This window comes from Pithys albifrons, chromosome 9 (assembly GCF_047495875.1).
Source record: "Pithys albifrons albifrons isolate INPA30051 chromosome 9, PitAlb_v1, whole genome shotgun sequence".
Lineage (NCBI taxonomy): Eukaryota > Metazoa > Chordata > Aves > Passeriformes > Thamnophilidae > Pithys > Pithys albifrons.
Window position 1 is genome coordinate 31,510,987 of NC_092466.1, and position 16,004 is coordinate 31,526,990.

At 39.3% G+C, this 16,004-nt stretch overlaps 1 protein-coding gene across 1 annotated transcript in view; it reads right to left on the reverse strand.

Moving 5' to 3' along the window:
• Positions 1–3,330: 3,330 nt before the first annotated feature.
• RTKN2 (rhotekin 2) overlaps positions 3,331–16,004 on the reverse strand; it is a 35,934-nt gene continuing 23,260 nt past the window's right edge. The window contains exons 10-12 of the mRNA XM_071564219.1: positions 12,639–12,804; positions 10,594–10,701; positions 3,331–8,849 (exon numbers count right to left, since the gene is read on the reverse strand). Of these exons, the coding sequence (XP_071420320.1) occupies positions 8,296–8,849; positions 10,594–10,701; positions 12,639–12,804 (828 nt within the window). The 3' untranslated portion in view covers positions 3,331–8,295. The remainder of the gene's footprint in view (positions 8,850–10,593; positions 10,702–12,638; positions 12,805–16,004) is intronic.

Consider the following 16,004-nt stretch of genomic DNA (forward strand, 5'->3'; position numbering starts at 1 on the left):
TTTCCTTTCCTGCATGCCCCCAAATCAGAAGGTCTGTGAGGATGGTGGTATTTAGGTCAGTCACGAACACTGCACTGTTTTGCCAAATTCAGGCACCACTAAGGACTAATGTCTCAAAAAATGCAATGGGAACTTCTGTCACAACTGTTCCTGTTTATAAATGGGGAGCAGAGAGCAAAGTCATGGCCTCTGCATTGACTGTTGTTTAATATCAGCAAGAGCTCAAACTGAATTTATACACTTATAACTATGTACCCTGATTCAGATAATTATTTCTGCAGCAACCCTTTGGCTCTCTTTAATGCTTCAGCATGAGACAGATGGAGCCTAACTAAATAATTGGCTCTATCTTTTTTGGAGGGTTTTTTGCAGGTATGGTTGACAGAATTTGCCCTGCTGAAGGAAGTGTAGAAAAATGCAAGTAAACAAATTGGTGCTGAAGTTTATTAATCACTCAAGCAAGCTGTAGAGTAGCAGGAGACTGATATGTTCTGGTTTATCCTTATGAAAAATGTAAAAAACAGGTTACGCATTAATGCTTGGAAATCACTAACTTCACTTGCCAAGGAATTATACAATTATTTTAAATGAATGAATGGAAAAGTGTGCATCAGTCTGTAGGCTCAACTGGCTGGGATAAAACCTGAGGTGTTCCCAAGACAGCAGACTTTTATCCTTCTTTACTGTAGGATAATGATCAAGCAAATATTTAAGAAACTTTCTAATGAGGTCATGACTAAAATGTGATGCATTATTAGACACACAAATGAACTCTTATTAAAATAATAGAAAAATCCTGATATATTAAAGCATGGTATAATAAATCCAATTTAACCTGAAGCTGTGCATGGAATACCATTATTAGGATTTGTCCTTAATAAAAGGCTTTCCATTTAGTTAATAAAATTTGAGACTCTAGTAACTTTGAGCATAGTTTCTTCCATGCTTGAAGAGCTGGTCTGCTGCACCTTGAGATAAAGCTACAGCAGGGAGAGGAGCAGCCTCATCCTCTGGGACCAGCCACTGAGTCTGGGTGCAGAGGAAAGGCAGAGCTGCCACAGGCCTTCAGCTTTTCCAAAAGCCAAACCCACGGGCTGAGAATCTGTCAGCTCAGTACTTCAGCAACTGGCCCTGCAGCTGATCCATCCACATCATGGGAAGGTCAGTTAAATTGCTCTCAGTTTATTTCAAAAGCTCTCAAGCCTTGCATACAGACACGAGGGACTGAAGAGTAATGATCACTCAAAACCGAAGGAAGTAAAGCAGCTGCTGCCATCTGAAAAACAAATGCTGTGAGGACAAAGCAGCTCACTCCTGCCAGCCACGCAGCCAGAACCATTTTTCCTGCTGCTGAGAAATGTGTAAGGGAGATGTTAAGCTCACCATACCAGCACTAGGATATCTTCTTTTCTTTCCTAAGTTACATCTTTATTTAAGCACAGACCCTTCTGGCCGCAGAGTGGCGGAAATACTTTGGTTTTAGCTAATGCAGAATGAGCAGCTAAAATGTAGACAATAATAATGAACATACTCTGCTCTTGTAAATCAAGGGTTCCCCTGAGTGAGCAGTGCGTGTTCAGCTCTGGGCACCCAGCTCGAGAAAGATATCATCAAAATACATGTGGAATTTTGAAATAGACACTAATTAGAAAATGGAAAATATAATCCAAATTAGGATGGAAGACATTGGGACTGTTTGCCTTCAGGGTGAAAAACCTGAAGAAGATATTTGTATTTTGGAACCACTTTTATAGCTGGTGACAAAAAAAGAAATGTTATGGACAATTGCTGACTCCTTCCCTCTCAGCAAAAGAAAATATACAAATTTTAATGTTTGGAAAGAAAACTCTTCTGGCATTGCATCAAACTGCAAGTGCCATGAGGCAACAACGATGCCAAAATTTAAGCAAACTAAAAAATACAATTTTTTACTTTTAACTGCCACTATGAATTCATGTCCAGACAGAGACATCCAGTGAAACTTTGACAGAATAAAAGGCTTCCCACGTCTGCATATAAAAGAGACAGTAATTACTAAGGGCTGGGAAGAAGCTCTCTGTGTATGAAACAACTCCACAGCTTCCTTCTGCAGGTATTCTTGTGTCACCTTCTGACACTGGACAAGAGCAGAAGAAAACTTCAGGTGAGACAATGTATGTAATAAATAATACTCTTTTGTAACTGTTTTGCAAGAAATTTATAGGACTGTGAAGAAAAGCCTTAACAGAATAAAAGACACTTCACTAGTTATTATAATTTTTCTCCCTTTGGGGCGGTACATAGAGAACATTTAGAAAGCCATCTTGATATAAAAATCTTGAAAGATTGTTCTTTCCTCATGAAAAGCAATTTATTTTGATGTCTCATAAACCCTTTCTTCTGAGAATATATAATACAAATATGGAACAACTACAGTTTAACCATTTGCTAATGGTTATATGAAGAAATCACCATATCTTACATTACCAGGATCCCTTAAAGCAAACTGCAGCAGCTCTAGCTGCAGCAAGATTTTCATTAAATCCTTCATCTGCATTGCCTTGCAATTATGAATCTCACTTGGTTTTTTTTCATGGACTCTTAAATTAGTCAAATATCCCAAAATTAAAATATCTAACGATTCCCTCTATGTTTATTACAGTTATTTTATAACTGGGCCAAAAGAACACTTTGCTTGAGCAGCACAGTTGCAAAGCCATACTGAGCTCCAGCCAGTGAGACAAACAGGAGTTCCCTTTCAGCAGAAGGCTGCCTGTGAAAGGAGAAACAATTATCGGTGGGGTCAGTAGTGCCAGTGGCTCATTTATGAAGTCACTTTACAAAGCAGGCAGAATGATGCAAATCTGTTTCATGGCATGTTTTCCTGCAAGACCGTGAAGAAGTAAGATAGCACCCGAACCAAAATGTTTTGGCACATTTGTGGATACAAGATGCTTCTTTCTACCTTTACCTTTACACACAGGGATCCATCTGCTGAGTACCTGGCATGGCAGCTGATGGCTTAGCCAGTCACAGGGCTCTTCCTCCCTTCCTCCAGTTCAGAAAACTGAGTCTGGTATGTACGAGCCGAGAGGGGCACAGTAACGACAGGCACAGGGCAAAAGTAGCTCCCCCTGCGCTCTCTGATTTTACAGTTTTACAGTTCAGTTGGTTAAAACTGGGTTGCAATAATGCCAAGGTCATGGGTTCAATCCCCCATGTGGGCCATTGACTTAAGAGTTGGTCTCGATGATCCTTGTGGGTCCCTTCCAACTCAGAATAGTCTGTGATTCATCACCCATGGTTTATACACCTGAGTAAAGCTCAATGTAGTTCCAGATCAAAACAAACTACACCAAAACCCTTTTATTCTAGAAACATGTTCAATTTGACTTGCATATTCTAACAGAAATACAATATGCTATCAGAAAAAAAAAAAGAAAATATTTCTGTTCTAACATTTCACAATACATTAGTGTTCAAATCTGCATTTTTCTGTTATTAAGGCAATCTGCATTAATTACAAATCAACTCTGAATACTAGGACAGCATTTCCAAATATGTACAAACTTCCATAAAATAACTATTAGTTTTATTACCATAGGAAAAAAAATCACAATACTAGTAAAAATGTAAACATTTCAAGCTAATGCCTTTAAAATCACAAAAGGTACCATCTACCGTTCCAAGACCAAGTAAACAGCTGAAAACATTAGCTAAATATAAGAAGTTACCACAATAAGTCTTTGTTCAGACAGTATTTCAAAAGTTGTTCATGTTCTGTGAAATTTATATTCAAGTTTGGACTAGCAATTGCTTTCAGGTTGTATTTCCTAGAAGAGTTCAGGCTGACTCCTGTCCTTGCCCAACTTCAAGACAGCAATTGCACTACTTAATTCTGGTTTTAAGCAGCATTAGTTCAGTCCAGCAGCAAACAAGCAGGAACGGTTTTCAGAGCAGGCCTGACATGTTCCTCAGGAAAGTACCTCACCGTGTATGTGGTCCAGCAGATGCCACCCATGTCCTCCCTGTGCTGCACTGAGTCTTGTGACCGTTTGTTCTGGGCTCAGGGTCTCTGAACAAATACCATTTTTCCACAGAATTCCCTGTCAGGCAGCAACACTCCAGCTTGGCTGCACAAGTGTGAATATGGGGCCATGGAATGCAAGGGCTGGGAGAAGCCACAGGCCTTCTGCTGTCCTCCAAGCCTCGTCCCTGCAGGAAGGTGGCCAATGTCACCTGTCCTTTGGGAGATATTTCCTATTTCAGCCTTGTTTATAGGTGTTATTTGTCATTTGACTTCTTTCATTTTTTCATTTGATTTTTGAGTTTTGATCACCAATATTTTGAGTCATGCAATCAAAGTCTCCTCATGACTGAGTGCAGCTGGTAAGATGGTGCAATGGTTACGGTCCCTTTTCCTGCCCAGAAGCAGCAGTTCCCATGTGGAACAGGCACCTCCTGCCTCTTGACTCCACTCACCTCCACTTAAGGACAAAATCCAACTGCCCCCCAGCCTCATGTGCTGCCAGCAGATGGGATTCAGTGACCACCACACTTCAAACCCCACAGCCTGGGATCTGAATCACTGCCCAATCCAAAACACCACTGTACCCACTGCCACAGACATGGCTTCCTCCTGACAGAGTGCTTGGGCACAACAATTTACTGGTCTTAATGCCTGTTTTGAATATTCATCCTCACTAGTTCAGGAAAACTTGTGAAAAAACACAAAGCAATAGTTCTAATTTCTGAAAAAATCTATGCAATAACGGACCAATACTAGTAATAAAGTACTAGAATTTGAAACTATATGGAAAAGCCAAAAAATATCAGTTTTCCTCAGATGTATCTTCTAATTATACTCCTACAATTGTGCTCTGCTTTTATTACTAATATTTATGTTCTCTTGCATAGACAAAAGCTGAGTATAAATCTATTTCCTATAACTGGCTTTACTGTACAGCTAAGACCAGAGTTTGCTGGTAGCCTGCAGGTTTTATTAGTTAAACCTCCTTGCTTAACAGAAAATGCAAAGGCAATAATGGCAATACAGAAGGGAGGGAAAAAAAGAAAGACTAAGTCAGTAACAATAACTACTAAAACCTGGAGTGAACAGTTGCTTTATAATAGAGGTTATATAGATTTGAAGCAGGATGATCAGAGTAATTAATGGCCTAGTTTTTTTAGTGGTGATCTCAGCAATATCATGAACTGTCCCACGTGAGTCTAATTTAAGGATAGCTATAAAACATCAATAAACACAGTTCATGAAGAACAGGTCTGGAACAACAGGTTGCATTTCAGTCTTTGATACAGTAAACTTGGCTTGCAAAGACACCTGCACTGAGGTGTTACCCACAAGAGCCCTAAGGCACCTACTGAAAACCAGTGAACATGTAATTTTCTTGAAAATATCAGTACTAGATCAATCAATATAGAATGTTATGCTGAAGACAGAAAACCGATTTCAAAATACAGTATTAATAGGGATCCAGAAAGAAGTATAGCTGTTTCCCATCTTACTCAATTTTTCAAAGGCTCTGGGATAAAAGCAACTCTGTGGCCTGTTTGCTTTTCCCCACCCCCCTACCCATGTCACTGATGTAATAAAAACTTATCACCTCTCTCTACAAACCTTGCCTTGCATTCAATTTTAAAAATCAATGATCTGGAAGAAACTGTAAAAATCACTTGCAATAAATTTGCAAAGGACATGCAGACTGCTAGAGTAGTAAAGAACGAGGACAGGTCACTTACACAGAGCAATCTGGATCACTTTATGAGCAGTATTTTAATGCTGGGAAAATACAGTGTGTATTTCTAAGAAAATATCAGGTAGGATAATAGGAGGATGGTGTACCACATTCTTGAGAAAGACTCTGAAGAAGACTTGAGCCATAAAAGTCAGTATTCAAGGCAATGCTTCCACAAAAAAAAAGCATAATGCAATATTTGAGGAAAGAGGAGAGGGAGATATTCATCAGAGTAAGAGGATCACTTTGTGCTCTATACAGTCCTGATGGATCACTATTGACATGTGGCATCTAATTCAGATGTGACCCTTAAAAATGATTTCTATACATGAGAAGTACTGAGAAGAACGTGAAGATTAAATAGTCTTGGATAACATTCACTGCCACAGGAAAGTTAAGGAATTCAGTACGTCTCATCAGAGAAAAGGTTAAAAGGGACATAATCATGATTTACAACTACACATAAGCAATTAGAAAAGCTGATATTACAGAGATCAATATAAGCAATCAAATGCATAAAAAGACCAAAATAACTTTAGGTGGAGCTAGAAATGCAAATAGAAAATCAAGTGAAAAATGTACCTGGGGTAATTAACTATTGCAACAGGAGGTATGAGTGAATTCTCATCACTTGAAGACTTCAAATTAATATTAAATGCCTTGCTAAAATATGTATGTTCAGTTCAAAACAAAGCCACTGAATTTAATAGAGAAACTGCTCGTTGAAATTCCATGGCCTGTTGAATTTAAAAATAAATCCTCGTTATGGTGCCTTCTTGCCTTATATATTTATGAGATTTATTTTTAAATATAACCACTAAATGGAAGGGTTACCAAGAAAAAGGTTTTTTTTTTCTTTCAGACACGGCAACATTTAAGACTGGATTTAAAGCTAAATAAACTGCATTTGGAAAATATGCTTTTCCCCTCCTGTTTATTTTTCCTATTTCTTGTTCAGAGTTGTACAGTCCACTTAGTCGACTGTCTGATTTACATAATCATGTAGTTATTCTTCAGTTTTTCTGTTCCTATTTATAAACCATTCACAAACCATCCACTTAAGTAACAGCATGATTTATTGTAAGAATGATTATGGTTGTTTCAGAGGGAAAATGGAATGTGATTAAATGAAGAATGAACAAGGACATTCTAGAAACAAAGGGCTCTAATCCTGCAGAAGGATTTGTAAATGAAACTTCCCTCTCAAGCCCCATCCCAAATAGCCACTGAGCTACTGGGGGAATTCAGCAGATACCTTTACAGCTGTGCAGCCAAGAGCTTGGCAGAAGACACAAAACAGATAAAACAAACCAACCAACCATGCCCACACTATCTTATGGAGAAATGGTAAAGCTCCCAAAGCCATCCACACTTTAGAAAAAAATAATAATTAATGAACTGTATGTGTACACTTGCTGATACGACACTCTCAAGTCAGGTCTGAGTACCAAGGCTCCAGAGGGAGAGCTGCAGGCAGACCTTTGCTCTTGGATGAGTTCCAGCATCTGAGATAAATGTATCAGCCAAGGAAAGGGCTGGGTGTTTAAGCTGTGGATCCAGGAGAACACAGCTTTTCCATGTGCAGTAGATGTTTTGCAGCCCATGCTTCCTACAGAACTGGTGAACAGTCTGAGGCTAGAACATCAAAGTTCAGTATTTTCACCTGAAGTACTTATTCTCTGCTATTGCAGCAAGAACAAGTGGTGAAAACCCCTGTTTGTTTACCAGTAACATTGCCATGTTTACCATGCAGGTCCCTACCAGGAACAGCTGAGGTCTCCACAAAGGAGAAGCTCTGCTATGGAACCACACCTGCCAGGAAAAACAACCCTAAGATGAAATCCTGAGTCTGTGCTCACACACAGCTCTGCTTCTGAACGCTCCTGTTAGTCCGAAATAAACTGCAGTGATGGATCATAGCCCTGTCACAGACACATAACCCTGGTCCATTCAGACACCACATGAACCAACAAGAACTTGGGAAATCCCACAGTTATTGATAGAACTGCTTCAGAAATTCATATGGAGTATGGTCAGAACAGCACAATAACTTTTCATGATAGATTACCATAAGCAGTGGTTTCCAAACAATGAGGGAGAGATAAGGATATTTCAGGTGAAGCCAAGCATGGAGCTCAAGAAAATCAGCTTTGCAACATCTGTGCTGAATGTGTGTGAACTCCCACTTGAAGTAGTCTGAGGAGTCATGGATGGGCTAAAGCTGAGGGACTGGTAGAAAGCACTGGTAACACCCATGCTGTGGGCAAACTGAGATTACCCTGAACTCTGCTAGTTTTTCAAGAGGAAAGTACTGAACCACTGTTTTCAGAAATAGCACCGTTATTCCAGACAGAGAGAACTCCTCCTGTTCTAGTGCAATTGTTTAGATGTGAGTGCTAAGGAGTACAACTGAGACTGCAGCTACCAGTAATGCCCTGGCCCACAGAAAAACACTGTAGCCTCAATACTTAAAAGCTAAATGATAAAATCTAATTTTACTGAAGAGTATTAGTAGAAGGCTGAGAAACTTTAAATTCCAAGGACTTTTTTAAGCTAATGTCTATGGCTGCAACCAAGACCTGGGGTCTAGCAGTTCTGCAATGCCTTTCTGTCTAAGGGCTGGCACTGGTTTGGTTTCAGACCTGGTCTTGCTAACCAGAGAAATGGGATTCCCCTGAGCAGCTAAACTGATTTTTCTACAAGGACCGATTTTGCGAGGAGCAGGAACAGGTGTCTGCAACTGCTGCACATTTACAGCCAGTGCTGACTCTGAGGCAGAGCTGCTGGCAGAGGTGAGCTCAGGCTTCCCCCAGTTCTCCTTGCCCAGCTGCTCTGTGTTCACCTGTGCTTTTGCACTGTATGGTGACTTATCGGGGGGTGGAGGCGGAGCTCTTCTTTTCTTTCCTCTGCTGTCATTAGGGCTTGTAGTATCTCCTTTTGGGTCCAGATGCATGTTCTTCTGAACAGTCATCTCATGAGATCCATCGAAGAGTGAAGCCCACAGGGCAGATGCAGACTCCCTTTGCTGGCCAAGAAGGAACTCTCCATCACTCTCTTTGATTTTCCTTTGTATGATATCAGCTAAGCCCTCATGTTTCACTGGAGAATCAATGCCTATAATTTCAAGGGACAGCAATTAACTCAGAATGAAGCATTACCAATTATGTTACTGCTACCTGTTTTGTTATTAGTACTCAGAATACAAAACTGTATTAACTGTCTCCTGAAGTCTGGACTACTATTAGAAGTATTAATGGATGAAATAGAAAAGATTAAATACACTTTCACAGAGAGCACTGAGGTGACAGAAGGAAACTGTTTCTGTGGCAGCTGGCATTGAGGCAACAGGGTGGGCACTGTTATTTCTTTCCAAGTAAAAGCAGAAAAAATAATGTACTACTGGGAAACCTCTATGTATTAGATATTAAACACATTTTGTTGTATAGTGCTTTGAAAATTTTGTTTCACAGGAGGCTCATGAAAAAGTCTATGACTAAATATTCTTGTGCTGCCAGCCTGCAGAAAATGGGACATCTTTACATCTATCATTTTTCTCTATGTGCTTAAAGATTGCCTTGCTCTAGTTCTCATTTCTCTTTCTGAGTTTTCTGTGTATACAGCAGTAATAACAGCCTCAAACAGCAGCAGTATCTTCTCCCTTGCGGGCCACACATTAATGATTTTCAACACAATTTTAAACAGAGAGTTTTACCTATAGAATCACTTGGATACAACCTCCTTTCATGTACTGCTAGAGGGCAGTAAGGTCTCTCCTGAGCCCCCTCCCCACTCTCTCAGCTACTCCTCATCAGACTTGGTCTCCAGACATTTCCCAGCTCTGTTGCCCTTCTCTGGACACACTCCAGTCCCTCTAGGCATTTCTTGTTGTGAGGGGTCCAAAACTGAACATAGGATTTGAGGTGTGGCTCAGCAGTGCCAAGTACAGTGGACCACAAATACTATAAAGAAACAGGAAAAAAATTATGTATTAAGAGTGAAGCAGAGTTTGGGTTCTGCTCCTCACTCATGTACTTGATTATCACTGGAATTACGCTATCATGTTGCCTTTGTAAAACTTGCACGTGGTTCATTTACTGCATTTCTGCCCTGCATTCATAGCTTAGATAAGACTCTCTCATCTGTTCAGTGTCTGATGCACAGTAACTCAATGACCCACACAGCATTTTGAGCATCTTCACAGTTCCCATCCCAAGCAGGAAGCAGTCAGGCATTTAGAGTTGTACAGGGTTTCTCAGTCAATACTGCATTGGATCCATTAACACAAAGTGACCTACTTTTTCTAGTCTGTAAATATTATTTCTGTAATGAAACTATTAAAATAATCCTGCTGCATACCACTTTGCTCTGCAAAAATAAAAGTCTCAAATACACTCTGCTAGGTTTTCCAAGCATATTTTTCAATATCATTACCAAAGACCAAATAATTAGGTAAGTTATGCTAGGTAAGCCTTTAAATAGCTTTAAGATCAGCAGATTAATTTCATGCAATGGATTTGCAGGCTGGACTATTTTACCTTTAGATTTCCTGAGCTTTATACTACTCTTACCATGAGTGTTTATTTCTAGTGACAGCTCTTTTGAGTGTGTTCAGGGCTCTCTAGTTACAGATCATATTGCAGAATTTTTAACTCAAGGTATAAAAATGCATTCATTATTTGTGCTATTACAAATTCAGATTTAATATGAGCTCCTTGGTATGCAATTATGTTGCTCTTTCATTGTCTGTCTGAATTGTCCTTGAAAAACTCAGTATTTCAACATCAACACCAGAAGCCATCTGAATACAGACAATGTTGTTTCTGTGACCCTGCAACTTGAAAAGGCAAATCCCACTTACTCATATCATGGTAGACGGAGGTCGCTTCCTTTGTCAAGAACAAAGGTGGTTTCCGTGGTGACATAATCTCAATTTTCATAAGTTCCTCACAACAATGTTTCCACTGGCCTGAGAGAGAAAAGAGAACAATGACTGGAACTTAAACACTTCAGCTTGGAAAAAAATGGAAGCTATTAGGTTGTGTTAGGAAACCATCTCCCAAGCAATACTAAACAGTGAGCATTTATTTGTGTTTAGCAGGAATGCTTAGGATGCATTTGTGCTTTCACAACTGTTCTCACTCTCTTAGCACAAAGGTCCCAAGTTGCTGTAATTTAAGCATCCCAGCACTAGTGTTAAACTATAAAAAGTAATGTTCATAATTTGCCTTCAAATCCCCAAAGTATAAATTTATCAGAAAAAAAAAGCCAACAAGAAACCACACACACACACACACACACACAGAGACACAGAATTAAGGTTTGGGGAGGTCCATGAAGTTATCAGGGACAATATCCAATACCCTGCAAGTCGGATGTTATACATCTGTGTTACAATGTTATGGCAAAGGAACATTCTGTCTTTAATAGAGGATAACTTGCCTTTTATCTGTTAGCACACAAGGAAACCTCTTTTTCTATTAAAAGATTTTGACCTTAAGGAAAACAAGACAGTAAAATTACTTTGTTCATACCAATCATTCCAAGTTTTCTGAGCACATTAATTTTAAGAGAATTTTAGCACCAGGGAAGAAAAAAGGCATTTAAATGCCAAGTGACCCATTTTTTCTGAATCTAAGGAAAATGTCTCAAAAAATCCGTGGGTATTCTATCTATAATGAATAAGAAGTAGTTCTTTTACCCCACTCTACAGATAATTTAAAGAGGATGCCCTAGATTTTGCTTGGTGTGTTTCTCTAATTGATAGTACCTTTTCTCATTGTAAGTCAGAGCTAGAAATGACTAGAAATACAACTACAGTACTCAATTTCCACAATCTTAATTCACTTATTTTATCGGTGGTGTCTGCCTAAAGACTGATATTTCATCAATTGACATAGTTCTGTTTTCTGGCTTGATAAAATTCACTATCCGGAAGCTACTCTATGTTGTCAATGGCACCACAACAACCAACAGTCTGTGCCCTCAATAAACTTGTGAGTCAAACTATTAAAGCAGAGGAAAAAGGCACAGGCAAAATTATCTATGTAGTTTTGTAATGAATATTTGGTATTAAACAAGCAACACACGATACTACTTCAATAACATTCCACTGTTTCACACCAGCAAATGAGTTTATTCTCTCATGTATGATCAATGTTGTTCCAGGTTTGCCAAAGGACCAGGTAAAATTTATCATCTGTTACAAAGCCTCAGGTACAGCTTTACCCCCTCAGATAAGGGGCTATACTTGCATGACTGGGCTGGAGTATGGCTTGGTGACCATATTCCTGTGCAACAAGGGGGACCAAAACCTTTGAATTACCAAGAGAATCAAGTAATCCCTATTATAACAAATTGCAAGTTAATTTATCCATCATACTGCTGAGTAGAGAAATCCCAAGGACATGTGCCTAGTTAAAAGAGCTGGCTGAATCCACATCCTCGCAAGGCCCCAGAGATTCCTGCATCCTCACCACTTCCCACTAAGGCTTCCATACTACAGTTTCATACTTGGAGAATCTCACAAAACCAACACACCACTGGTAGGATGTCCAGGAAGAGCTGGACTCTTCTCACTACAGTGGAGGAAGAGATGGTGAGAATTTAGCAGACCTTAAAATTATCTAGAAAACTGCCAAAAGAGACTAAGTTTTTTTGAGACTGACGGGCATAGTCTGCCTCTGGTTTCCTTCAAAACACAGACTGAACACGTGGACTTCGGTTTAGTCAAATATTTGCCTTCCAACGGCTTAGACCACCACCCAATATTATCCCAGAGAACATTTTTCTTCTCATCGCTGCAAACAAAGGCTTATGAGGCAATTCCAATTGCTCAGAGATCCCTTTGATGTTACATAACGCCCCAGTCGGAGGGCACACTGCCAGCACTGCCTGCTTACTTACTCAGATCATAAAAGTGCTGCCAGAAAGCCTCCATCCACTTGTGAAGTTCATCCCTACTGTCAGCAGCAAAACGTTGCGTCACAGCCTCTCCAGACACAGGGTTGATAACAGAGAAGTTATTAGTTCTTCTCCTGGAGTCCTTATCCACAGCTCGAATTCTGGTTTCCTAGGAACGACAAACGGTGGTAATGAGCTATTGCTGCAGCTCCACGCTGGCATCACCTTATGGCCAATGACACTGTAAGGAAGGTGTCATTTGGCTTTGCATCTAATCCAGATTGATTTCCCATTTAGAAAAAAAATAATGAACTACTCTCAGGAATTAATTATGAAAATGTTTTCTCATAAAACTATTAAAATGGCATAAAATATGAAGAGTAAAGGAACGGAGCACAATTTTTGCAGTTTAGTTCTGAATTACAGGATGTACATTCTGTGTTTCCTATTCCTCTGCCTTCGCCAGCTCATCTCACACTGCTTATTGTTCTCCACAGCCGTTTAGCAAATAATCTAAAATAACAGCAAGCAGCTCCTTTTTTCCAAACAATTCAGATGGACAACCACGTTGTTACAGCAACTACTTAGGTCTCCTACTGTACTTCTGTGGGACATTGTTTACCCAGTTCTAAACTTGTATCATTTTTTGTTCATCACAGTTACTCAGAACATTCAGGGCTAAAACAACAGTGACAGGAAATTTAAAAGAAACTTATCTAGTCCATTTCAAAATAGACATCTGAGTTTTACCCTCATTAGGGAGAGCTACATAGAAATAATTAAATATATATAAAGAAGTATACTACAAGTTTATAAACTTTCTTCAGCTAGAGTTAGAAATGCTCTTGGATTACACAACAACACTGTTACAGCCAAGGTTTTCCTTTCTGTTTATGGACAGAGTTCCATTGATTTTTACCATCCAGACTACAGCCAGTGGTATTTTCAGAGTATCTAGTTTCTTTGTTGTGGCATTACTACAATAAAAAAACCCACTTATCCCTAACTGAGTGATTTTTTTTCATGTGTAAAATGCAGAATGATTTTAGAAAAAGTCTGATAAAAACATAACTAAAAAAATTCCATAACTGGTGAACTTTGCTGCCTATCACAACCTGATGAGCAAATTAAAATAAGTAACATAATTTTACTTACAAAAAGAAAGCAGAAAAAACAGGGAATATCTTTGCATGTGCAATTCAACCTGACTGAACAAGCAATGGCCCTTTCCAGCACTGCTCTTCAGAGGATTTTTGGCACACCCAGGACAGCAGTGAAAGGTGTTTTGGTGTCAGGGCAGGCCCTGGAGCCCAGCAGGACACGAGAACACCTAATGCACATTGAAACAGGCAGTGCCCTCCTGCCACACAAGGGTATCCCTGGCACAGGGAGTGCTCTGGGACTTGAAGGAAGCCAGACCATGGCCAGAGTTGTGTTCCAACATCTCTGTCTAGATGGGCATCAAATTTGACCACAAAGGTGCCCTCGGAGCATTCCCCAAAATGCAGTGGGGACAGAACAACCAGTTCCCTTTTACACAACTCAACCAAATGTCAAACATCTGCTCAAGATGTTAAACATATACCTACAGAAATTAAGTTTATGCATGGGATCCCATGGGGATAAGCCTAGTTCTGATACTCAGAAAAACAAAAATTATTCTACAGAACATTCTCCAGATTTTAAATGCATTACCGAAGTAACCATTTGAAATACCAACAGCTGCTTGTAGCATATCTGATGGATATGCTCATTTAAATTCTTCTGTCTAAAAATAGGAGATGAAGTAATTCATCCATAAGTGCTCCATATCCCATTAACTCAGGTAACCATAGATACCAGCAAAAAAATGAAATCAAATAGATTAACATTTGACAGGTAAGAACTTCAAGCATACCATACACACAAGTTTATTTAATGATGTTTGCTGCAGATTTTATCCCACAACTATGGTATTATTCAAAGGAGATAAATCCTCAAGCAACAATATACATCTGATGCTTGAATATTTCAGGAGTGATACAGTAATGGGCTGATGAATTTACCAAGCTTGGGTGAATTACACTACATGTCCAGTTCCACTTCATAACAAAACCTCCCAAAACAACAACAAAAAGCTGTTAAACAAAACAACCCCAAAAAATGACACCCTTAAACAAAAACAAAAGTGTTTTAAGTTACCATGTTCTGTTAATGATCAATCACTCCCAGTCTTATAAGACAATTGAAAAAACTCTGCTATAGCAATTGTGAAGATCAGAACAATCAGTGGATCACACAGGCAAACCAGCTGAATGTTGAACTCAAGTGACTCTTCTGGGAAAGATGAAGCCAGTTTTATGTTCCGTATGCAAAAGATTATTTCTGTGAAAATGGGGAACGACTTAAAGGAAAAATTATATGATTTTTGCAAATACAAACATTCTTTATGCCTTTTCACCTAAATCAAAAAAACTCATTGCCTGATAATATCTCTCAGAAAAGATCATATTTTAAGCAACAAAAAAACAAAAGCAAAGAGAGTGAGTGTGTGTAAGTGTGTGTGTGTGTGAGAGAGAGAGAGAGAGAGAGAGAACTTTGTTATTGCTGAGGTGAACACTTTCCTGCCAAGCCAGTTCTGACACACTGAGAAGCACTGGTTATAGTGACCATTTTAAGACATCAAAACAAATTGTACTTCTCAATAAAAATGAACTAGTTCTGTGTATCTATTTTAAGATTAAACAAACCAATTCACATATAACAAACTTCCTTAATGTTTTTAGTATAAAAAAACTCTCAAACCTAGAAATAACAGTACAACACTGGAAACACAAGATGATCTGTGCATGCTTTGGTTTCTGTTGTAATATCAATAATTTCCATGCAGTTTGTTTTAGGCAAGCATGGAACTATTGTTAAATTTAAAATTATGTCTTTCAAACACAATAATGTACAAGAACAAATTCACTCTCTCAGCTGATATATTCTCACTTCACTGTTTTGTGAACTTGTATTAATGTAACATCCTCTGGCCACTGGTGGTAACTACAACACTTAAGTATAACATGGAAAAGCAACGTTAGGGTATCTGTGTCATTTTAGCCATCTTTGGAGCACCACAGCAGTAGAAAACACAGAGAAGGAGGTGGCAATATATGGCCTGGCAGTGTATGTTCCATGGAGCACCAGTGAGCCATAAAGCAGCTTCCAAACTGCTCATTTGACCACGTGTGTTATGAGGTCCGGTGTGTGGGACGTGGGTGTTCCATCTGCTTCCCCTGCTCACAGCCATGACCTGTTTCAAGCAACTGCAAGACTAAACTGAGCAGGGAGATACAAGAAACCAGACATTAGGAGGCACTCACCTGATCAGTGCTTTTCCAGAAT